We start from the raw sequence: 11004 nt of genomic DNA on the forward strand, positions 1-11004 counted from the left end.
ATTGTGACCAACTCAGGAGGGCCCCTAGTAACAATATGAAGTATATTACCTTTTCTTCTCACTTTAGAGGGACAGGTAATGAACGACCTGTGTAAGCTACTGCAGTACAAGGAAGAAGTAGCAGGTACAGGACTCACTGTTGAGGAACTATAAGGAGTGTAACGCAGCAGTATGTGCACTGTCATTTCCATGTGTAAATGGCTTATTTTATTACTAAACCATAACTTTGTCTTATAAAATAACCAAGAGTATTAGTGTTGATGTAACTGGTGTGCATGCATCGATGCAGTCCTGAAATCATTTAATCACCCATTGCTGAACTGTTATTCAACTATTCATCCATGCACAAATTTGTTTACACTGTACTTCTTAATGCACGGTCATTCATCCATCCAGTCCCTAGACCATTTGGACATTCACCAATCGAGGCACTCCAACCAATGAATATTAATTTTCTCATAAAACACACAGGTCCAATTGCTCTGGTGCAACATAGCTTCGTCCATTCATCGATTGATTGATGCAGTTATTCAACCACTTAACCTACTCGTTTTTCAAAATGATGACATTCACTTACTCACGCACTCACCCATCTACACTTGGAAATCAATGAAGAATCACTTTCACTTATCTATCTATATTACCTCGTTGCCATTGGGCCTGTATACTTTATAAGTATAAGTGCAAGGTTGAGTAAAACAAGGTCAAGTCTTTGCTGCAAACAGTGATGTCAAAATTGAATAAAAGTAGTTCTTTCTTGAAACTGGTCTCTGAGAAAGAGTTTAGTCTGCAGCTCAGGCACTGCTCTGTATGTAGGAGCCTCCAGTGGCTGCCAGGCTCTGCCATACAAATGACTGACCAGCCCTGATCTAAACATTTATTTTGAGGCCTTACGGCACAGTGTGCTTTATAAATCAGATCAAATGATTGCCTGACCTCCCACAACTGGTTACAAAATCCCCTCCCTACATCAGGTTATTAGTCTCGTGCTATCAAAGTAACATTTTATCATACTATTCTTTATTTACCTTAATTAGGCCCGGACTGGGAACCCAAAGCATCCCTGGCAAATTTTGTCATACCAGCCCCCATACAGTGCAAAGCGATCGAGCACAGCAAGCGAGCCGGACCACTACAAAAGGGGGCTTGGGAAGGATTTCCTCTCCAAAAACTTTGGGGGAAAATGGCAAAAATCATGCATTCTACAACACATTTTTGATTATATAAAATCAATTGTATTTGTTTTTAAAGCATAACAATCGATGACCTGACAGTGCACCACAATACAGCAATCTTTATTAGGGCTCTTCAATGTTTACCTCACTATCACCCTCCACCAATGCCTCTCATCTCTCCATATCCCCTCTCTCACATATATTTAATTCGTTTTATAGGGCCTCTCATACCAGTGTAGGGTGTCGGAGCATTTTACATCACACATACAGAGACAAGGAATCACACAAGTGTAAATCAGTGCAGAGAAAATGTTACATAAAACAAAGGGGACTACAAGGTGCAGGATTCACGTCATTCATTCTAGTAGGCATTTCTTTTAGCGTGCTTCGTCTGGGGAAGCACAAACTTGGGATTCTCAACGTAACAGTGGTTAGGATTGACTTTACTAAAAAGAATTTTAAGCAAAATTAGGATAATAAAGACTAAGACAAAAAAATAGAACATTATAACCTAGATTACGATTGTAATATAGGAACTGCACAGTAACAAAAGGATAGCTGTGACTAAAGCAGTAGCCCACTGAGCTATGAACATAAAATACTTTTCTGTAACCTGCACAGTACATGCTCTTGGCAGCAGGCAGACCCTGGATAAGTCTAAACCCACTGTGCTACCTTGGATGAGTATGAACTGCCACTAGCAGGTACATTAATTACCAGAGTTATCTTGGAACTATTATTGGTGCCTGAAAATTTTTCGATATACAAGGAAATCTACAGTGCTTTTAAAACTGATGCACTGCTACACAACTGGCCCCCAGTAACAAAAGTGAGCCCCCACACTTCGAGCATCCCAAGAAACACACAATGTCCGGTAAAGCCAGTCCGGCCTTGATTTGGAGTTTTTTATTATACAGCGTGAACTAAGCTCCAAGAAGCAGTGCAGAGAATAGTTTTACTACAGCAGGAATATCTGGAACATGGTCAGTATACTTAGACGTGTTTATAGCCAGGGCCGTCTCTTGTGAAAAGATATTGGTTATATTTTATTTTTACTTGTCTTTTTTTCTTTCTTCTCTTTCTCCAATTAAATATTGTATGAATTTGCTATCTAAAGGGAAGGGAGTGGGTTATTCTGTATATTATTGTGGTATAAAATCAAATAAAAAGTTTTTTTTTTTTTTAAAAGAGGAATATCTGGAAATTGACATGCTGTACACGGAACACAACTGTGCATGTGTTGATCCGTAAATCCCAGATTGCAAAAAAAAAAAGTATATGATGGGAAGAGTTAAAGAGAAACCATACATTGTGTACAGCTTTTTTCACATTACATATAGACATTTGATTACATAGATTTACATTTTATCTGAATATCCACACAACGCTTTCCAGCGCCCTGTTGGGCAGCAATTTCCATCTCTTTCATATAAGAACTTACCTCAATTTACACCCTGCCTCTGCAGAATCCCCTACAAAAACATCAAGTTTATCTATCCTACAGCTTAGGTAATTTTACCATCTGATTCTTCTTCACCGGAACACCTTTGTTGTGGATCTGTGTTTTACCACCACTCTAATAACCTTTAAAAAGCATAAACTCAACCTAATAACCTGTCCTCCCCATTTACTGATGCCCAAGTCTTCCAATACGTTGACTTCTGTTAGCAAACACTAAGGACTTGATTATAGGTTGTATTTATCACACATGATAAATATCAATACCACGGGGTACGTTATTTATTAAGTATGAACCACCACCTCTTACAAGCTGTTGGGCAATAACAGGCAGATGTTGGCGATTAACGCAACAAAATTCACATGATACTTATTGTAAATACAGTAGGGTTTTCATTCGTTAAAGTTTGGCAAGCTTGACGAAGGATTATGTATTTTAATTAATACCATCCAACAATTATCAGATGCGTTAAATACCTAAGACCTCGAAATTTCAATCCGTGACAGAACGAGCAACTGAGTAACTCGCAAGCAGACTCTATAAGTCGTACGAAACCGATGTGCTACACTGCTGTTACCTGAGCTGTAGGATGCATAAATAAATACATGTACATTTGAGAATGTAAACATATTATGCTACAGGGAAACCAAGTCTGTATACTGGAAATCTGCTACCAAAAAATTATAACAGCCAATAATGTAAAAATAAATTTAATCTTGTCTTCAAAATTGTTTGAGAAATAAAAAAATAAATAAAAATAAATCACATGAAAAGCCTGGAAAAAATGTTAAAAGGCAATTTTTAACAGCTTGTAAAATGACAACATTTTAACTAACACAGTCAACTCATCAGTTACATCAAGCAAATATTAATTCAACAAGTCTGTTTTATGGCACCAATTAAAATATACAACCAAAGATGTTGATAAACATTTCCAAATAAATATGCGTCAAATTTTTATAAACCTATATCGGCCATCACTAATGACTTGAGAATGTAAGGTGGAGTAGCTGAAGTCAATCAGGACACGGTTAAAGGATCAGTATAAACACCAAAAGAAACAAGTGGTTTCGTGTCTGTGAAATCTGGAGGACCTTTAAAAGCATTTGAGGGTCTGCAGATATATATATTTTTTTTAAAGCTACAAAACCCCAGTTGTTGTGAATGCTGATAACCAAGCTAGAACCTGGACCACAAAAATATAATTGACTGAAGTACCCATTTGAGGTCAGGTCATTATACTGCTGAAAACAAATAACGGGTGAAAAACTAGGCTTCGGAGCTGGTGCTTTTAAGTCAACATCTTGAGACAACTGTCTGCAAGGTAGTTCTCTTCTACAAGGAAAATCACTGATTATTGAAAACTGTACAGGCTGAAGCCCTTCTTTTATCATTCGTTAAATTCAACTGCAGGATCAATTTCAAAATATGAGGCCACCAGTAAACATTCAATTTAATACACTTAATATGAATGGAACTAATATACAGTGAATGTTCTCTTGAAAATCTGGCACAACACCGCCCCATGTGCAAGTCAAATATTCTGATACTAACCCGGCTTCTGCGGTAGCAAGTGATTGCTTATGTCAAAGCGCAGCCCACCTTAGACTATTACCCTAGATTGTTCTGTTGCTAATGGTTCCTCCAGTCTCGGAAAGCTAATGCCCCTTTCTGTTTCAATCCAGGGCATTACTTAATTACACAGATAATGAGTGACCCTGAAGCTCACAAGGCGGAATAGAGCACTGAGTATACTTTGGCTGCCACTCTGGACAGAAGTCAATCCTTAGAACAGTTTGCAGCGAGTAAGTCTCACTGTTGGTGCTCACTGCGGTGAGCAGAACACTGCAGTGACACTTCTGCAACTAGCTAGACATAAATTAGTATGCACAATTTCACAAATTGTGTACTGTTTATCCCTTTGTGAGTGTCTAACCATTTGAACTTACACATCCCTCTTTACCATCTGTACATCAAAAATAAATTCAAAATTAAAGGAATGTGGAAATGAACATATGCATCATGGCCTAACACATGTATGGCTGACTTTCCCAAACACGCACCTGGATGAAGTTGTGAGACATAAAACATGTACCTTTTTAATACACAAATCAAAGTAAATGACAAATAACAAAAAGACCCTATCTTTGGGAAAGTGCAACTGACATTTTGCCCCACATATTAAACAGATATTTAAGGCTGACTAGTGTCTAGAAAACAGATCAGAGAAAAATACAATCCTACAACCTGAAACTGCAGTTATCTACACAATACCCTGTGCTACTAAAGGTTTTTAATTAAGATGCAAAAAATGTGTTAACAGTTGCACATTCCTTCAATAAATAAAGCAAAAAAAAACAAACCAAACACAGGAGAACCAGCAAGAGCACATAATTAAAAAAAGAATGGTGTGCAATACACATAGCTACCAGGTTTCCCAGGTCCATACGCGACTAGCTAGTCCAGTCTCGGATTATCCTAGACTTGTGGGACTTGTAGTTCTGGGTTTTATTCTTGATAAATAAGACTAAGTCCCAAAATTTCAAGAAAAAAAACAGAACTGGTCAAAATAATCATGCATGGACCTGGGAAACTTGGCAGCTATACATACACAATTGTCAATACCAACGAACATGTTTTGCCTCCGATTGTGTAATTGAAGATATACATATGGGTTTGGCTGAAAAAGCCTGAGATTTAAAGGTAGCAGACTGAACTCTGTCGACCTTTTCTTGTTAACCACAGCAAGTCGTAGAAATGTACATGCTCGAGGGAGTGGCCACACCATACAAACAGCAAAACATGACTTCCCTCCTCTTCTGTATATTCAGAAAATCCCAGTTTTTTTCCGACTAAACATCTGACCCCAGCTGAAAGAATTGTGCCTGTTAAAACCATGTTCTTTGGGTTGATGTATACATTTTTTTGTAAACACAAGGTTGCAAAAATGTGACTTTCAAAAATTGCACTAACCGTGGTTCAACATTTGACAATTTTGCACAAAAATTACTACAATCACAAGGCTCTGAAAAATGCCATTGTTTCTACTAAATAAATGTAGCAGGTAGATTTGTGTCACTATCCCACTGAGAGTATGTTTCTGGTTTGACCTTCCGCATTAGTTTTCTACACTAAATACTATCATCCTGTCATGTCAATATCCAGCAAAAGTGATATAATGGCCCGATATGAAAACATTATGATGACACAGCAGCAACAGAAGACCGGAAAGTTTGTCTAAAATGAAGCAGTCGCAGAAATGACTGATGTTTAACCTTACATAGGAAAGTCAAGACTTCTGAATTATGTTTCATAGCACTCATCCCACCTACAGTAACTTTAAAAGGGTACAAAGTAACAGGACAAACAAATGAAGCAGTAGCCATTTACACTGTAAATCGCCCTCTGCGATAGTGTTTGCGATCTTATTTTCAATCTTTGAGGAAGTAAATCATGTACCTGTACTTACAAAGACTAGGTTTTGCATTAGACAGTATCCTGGGTAATTTTAATTGAAGAAACTTCACAAACTGCTTTGGCATAATTGTTAACTCGAAAAACAGAACTTGTCCCTGCTTTAAGAAGGCAAACCTCGTGCTATTCAAAAACTGATGAACATTGTGAAAGTTTCCAAAATAGACATTATTCAACGAAGGAAGACCTTATGCAGTATATTATCTTTGGCACCATAAATAGAAAAGGGTGCAGGGCCTCCTGGATCTTAAAGCTAAAGTCATTTATATTTATTTTACTTGGGGTTTCTCTGCTGACCTCTGCAGTCTAGTTGACGTTGATATTAGTCATACCTGAAAACAATTCGTAAAGTAAAAAGGAAAGCATTGGTTTGGAGGTCCCACGGACCTTTTAAACAGTGAATGATCTTTGTGCAATTATACTAACTTCTGAAGTGCAAGTTCAAGGGACCTTCTTACTATTGCTTACAGCTTCTTATCACATGTACAGTCCATACGAAAATCTCGGAGCTTCTCGATGCTAAAGTGTACTTGTACCTTCCATACATGTTGCATGAAATGTGGCTACTGTATTTCAATACTACTGGGATAACAGAGTGTTTAACTCAACTCGTGATAGAAAAACATTAGTAAGTTCTCACTGAGATCATAGAAACTGATTGCTAGGAATGTGGGGAGTGGCTGGTGATCAATGCTTGCATTACATATGTGTCCTCTGACTCAACAGCAACTTTCTATTGCAAAGTCTTAAAGGAAAGCCTCTGGCTTCTGCCTGCAGCTCCTCCCAAGGGCCGCATGGCTGACTCTTCTGAGCAGGAGTGTATTTTAGGAAATGTGGTATTTTTGACCTATCCCGTATGTAGAAATCATCACGCTTGGCTATGGAAATATAACTCAGGGAAGTAGTAAATAATCCCATAATATGCCTGCAAAATATTGATAGTATATTTTCAATTGCTGAACGTGGACATTGCTTGTCTAAGAGAAACCTGAGGTTATGCTGCAAGAAGTTGTTCTAATGGTGTAGCTGTTTCTTATTGAACCCTTCTTTGTATGAAGATGTACTAGGCAGATTCCGGTCTTTGACTGGGAAAAAACAGAATTTCATCTTCCAGTGGATTGAGAATATGCACACATAACCTTCCAAATAACCTGCAGCATAGCCAGCTTCTCCAACATATGGTAAAATGGTTACCTTGAAACTTCCAGATGCCTACTCAACAAATCTTCAAATACACAGGGATGAAACGAATTGTGCCCATGTACATAGGTGACGTTAAACTTCTAAACCCATAAACTCATTTTTACCCATCTCAATGCCACTCAGTTCATTATTTCAGAATGAAGAAAGGCTGAGTCAACCCACTAAGATTCAAACTTCAGGTTACATATATATTTCAACCCGCAGAGGTATTTCATCAGTGTTTCTGGCCATTGTAGAGAAGTAGTTGTGCACATACTGCCCCTGCCAGGGCATCCTGCCAACACAATGGGCTTCCATTTATTGTCTCCTGTTTTACTAGCATCTGCATCCTGTTCATCCTCTCTTTACACCAGTCAGGGCGTATTTACAAGTACCACACCTGCAAGGGCACTGCCTTGTATGATACTGCAGCACAAGCCGTCTTTGAGCTGTTCAGATGTCTGCTCTTGTTGAATCAGAGACTTCGGTCGCAAGGAAGACGCGTAAACCAAGCACAGTTGCTTGAACAGGACGACTTTTTGTAAACAGAGAGTCACTCTTCTGCAGCTGTACAGATTTGAATAGATGTTTCACTTCAAACAAAAGTTAACTTGTCATAATGATCCTCTTCATTGACTTGTGATTCCAGTTTCTCGATGTATGTATTCGAACAGTGATCATGCAAATACTAAAGAAAGAAAAAGAAAAATGTAAATTACATGGTAGACCATACCATAATGCGACATTCAAGACAAGCAAACCACCCAAGTGGTGTAAATGTTTCCCCCTTTTTATTCCTGAAAATTATTCCTTGATACACATCACCAAAACTAAATTCTGTGCACTGTATTTTGTATAAGAGATAATGAAAAAGCAGTTATTATGGCAGATATTTCCATTCATTGAACCGCAATATATGAAGGCATAACACGCTACTTCTTGTTAAAAAATGTGGAAGCTGGTTTAGGAGGAGGTTGAGAAACCACTATTGTCAAGTGCGTTCTGGTTGAATAAGGACCGTCATGTTTGCGGAGGATGGAGTTGTTTAAGAGGAAAAACAAAACATTTTTTTTATAACTAGTTGATCAAAAGAGAATTACTCATTTAATCTGGTATGAGGATCCTGGGTGCAACCTGTGGGGATTTCCTGTTGCTTGCATTCATGAATAAATCTATTTAAGTATAACCTCAGTCCTCCAAGATGCTGTGTGGTAGCAGGACATTTAGAAAGAAGTTAGGTTTTCTCAAAAATTTCTGATTAACAAGTCTGCCTTGCTATATCAAACCCAAGCATCATTCAAGGCGAAGGAGAAACACGTTTTTAAAATGCATGTATGTAATGTTAAGGTCTGTAAACTGCACTAGGGGCTTTTCTAATCATAACAATAGTAATGACACAATACACCCACTAGTACGGACTTATTGCTCCTGACAATCTACACATCTGATAAATGATAATAAATGTCCAAATGTGTATCTTGTAGTAACATGCAAAAATCAACGCAAACCCTTTTAACCTGCCCAGGATGTAGTGAAGATAAGAATGCGATTACTTCTAGTAAAAATGTTTATGAAGAGCTGCTGAATATCATTTGTAATACATGTTATCTCAGGAATAAGGATAATATCTTGCTTTAAAAATACCTACGTCAGCAAGTAACGGTCATACAGAAATAACTGATATAAAGTTGGGAGTGAATAGCAAGTTTCCAGAAATGTTTCTTGCTGTGGGAGGTTGATCAGAATCATGTGACGTTCAGTAAATGAGCTACTAAGAAACACAAGGGAACCCTACTCACAAGGAACCAGGGTAGTTACTGTATGTCAAGAAATAGTGGTTCATGTGGCAAACAATCATATAAAAATGATGATAAATATACTGCGCAATGGCATTTAAAAGTGGATCGTATGGATGTCAGACAGAGAGGAGACCGAATACAGTTTGATTGAATATTTACAATTTATAACAGTTGTTCAAATAGTTTTCACATATATACACAAAGAAATAGTGCTTTGTGTCCCGAGTGTGTATTGGAACCAAAAAACAGAAAAGCGCGAACTCGTGACAACAGCGATACATACAATTTGGTTTCCTTCATATGAGAACCGATCGATGAAAATAATAGTTATTTATCCAAACACTGTATTCAATAAACAATGCTGGTGTGGTGATTCGTTTCTCTTTTTAGTCGACGGCGTTTCGACCCCTCTGCGGGTGTGGGGTCTCTTCAGGACCTAAAAATGTAGGGACATCTGACCAATTAACCGCATCGCTGCGGCGGCTTTTCTCGCTGTGCGCGGCGATTTTAAAAACCCCGCGGTTCATGACGAGCTCAGCTCGTCATGAGCGCACGGCAGGTTACGCTCATGACGAGCTGAGCTCGTCATCAGCCTGGAAGGGGTTAAGGAACAATATGCACAGCCACGTGTAATTCGTGAAGAACACTGGTGTATGAATAAGGTCCAACGACCCGTTCAGGCGCCTGGTGGAACATAAGCGTAGCGGCTGCACGCGTTGAAATGAGGCAGATTCTCCATTGTGGGTAACACTGTTATAACTCTTATAAATCCATTGAAATCACAGCCTAATCAGTACTCCAGGAGAAGCACTGTTAACAGGCAGCGGCATCTACCGTGCCTCGCAACCAGTTGCCAGCCCTTCCCTTCATGCCTCACACTGAGCACCCGGCTGGGTCCCGTGTGAGTATTCTTTTGACCTTATTCATACACAGGTGTTCATCAAGAAACGATAATGCCAGAACGGCCATTGCAATGCCCATCCCCCACCCTCCCAATGGTGGCCTGTTGTACTAAAATAACATCTGAGAGTAGAAAGGAATGTCAGGAGGCAGAGGTGTGGCAGTTCGCTTATATATAGTATTAGGCTCCTAAAGTGCCCTTGACGTAATCCGTCCATTTAGAGAAACCTGCGGCTGTGAGGCCCAGGGAGTTAGACCTATGTGCTCCTCTCCATGTGAACAAGCGTAATCCTCCATAATACCCTCCAACAGGGATGTGCACCTTCTGGGAACAGGTGATTTATTGGATCTACAGAAAGATCAGTGGGTGCACATACCCCTGAGTGGCAAATCTGTAGAATTTGTGAGGCCAGGGAATGGCTAGTGTGAAGGCAATTCCAGGGATATCAGAGGCACAGCTTTTCATGCCTTTAATACAAGGCATTTCTGAGGCGGGTCTGGGATGCGCCAACCAAAGGGCTGCTATGGCCTGTTCTTTGAGAAGTGAGCCATAGCCTCCTTGTCCTGCCAAACAACCCTGAACAACTACCAGTGAAACTGGAGATGAACAAATAAAGGGGTCTGCACTGCTCTGCCACCGTCCAGTCTCTTCTACAGTCAGGAGAAGTTTGTACATATGATTGTGGCAGAGAATCGTATCTGATGATAACTAGGCCTAAATATTAAGAGGGGCCTAAAAGAGGCACTTGTTTTAAGAAGCAAACATGGAATGGTCAAGATTTGAAAGAGGCACTTATAGGTTCATAATCCTCACAACCCTAATGAATATAATTCATTATATATATATATATATATATATATATATTACAAAACAGTCCACTCCCATTCCGGCTAGACAATTGACCAGCACGCCATACCATAAGTTTCAAAAGTATTTAATGTAAGCCCCTACCCCCACAACAGACGCGTTTCGCCCGAAGGCTTCGTCAGTGTTCACCTGTGCTGTAATTCACAA

General features: G+C 39.2%; 1 protein-coding gene across 1 annotated transcript in view; it reads right to left on the reverse strand.

Annotated features, from left to right (window-relative positions):
* Window positions 1-3328: 3328 nt before the first annotated feature.
* The window catches only part of IFNGR2 (interferon gamma receptor 2), an 87383-nt gene continuing 79707 nt past the window's right edge, over window positions 3329-11004 (reverse strand). The window contains exon 7 of the mRNA XM_078656952.1: window positions 3329-7978. Within this exon, the coding sequence (XP_078513078.1) occupies window positions 7886-7978 (93 nt within the window). The 3' untranslated portion in view covers window positions 3329-7885. The remainder of the gene's footprint in view (window positions 7979-11004) is intronic.

This window comes from Lissotriton helveticus, chromosome 8, assembly GCF_964261635.1.
Source record: "Lissotriton helveticus chromosome 8, aLisHel1.1, whole genome shotgun sequence".
Classification (NCBI taxonomy): Eukaryota; Metazoa; Chordata; class Amphibia; order Caudata; family Salamandridae; genus Lissotriton; species Lissotriton helveticus.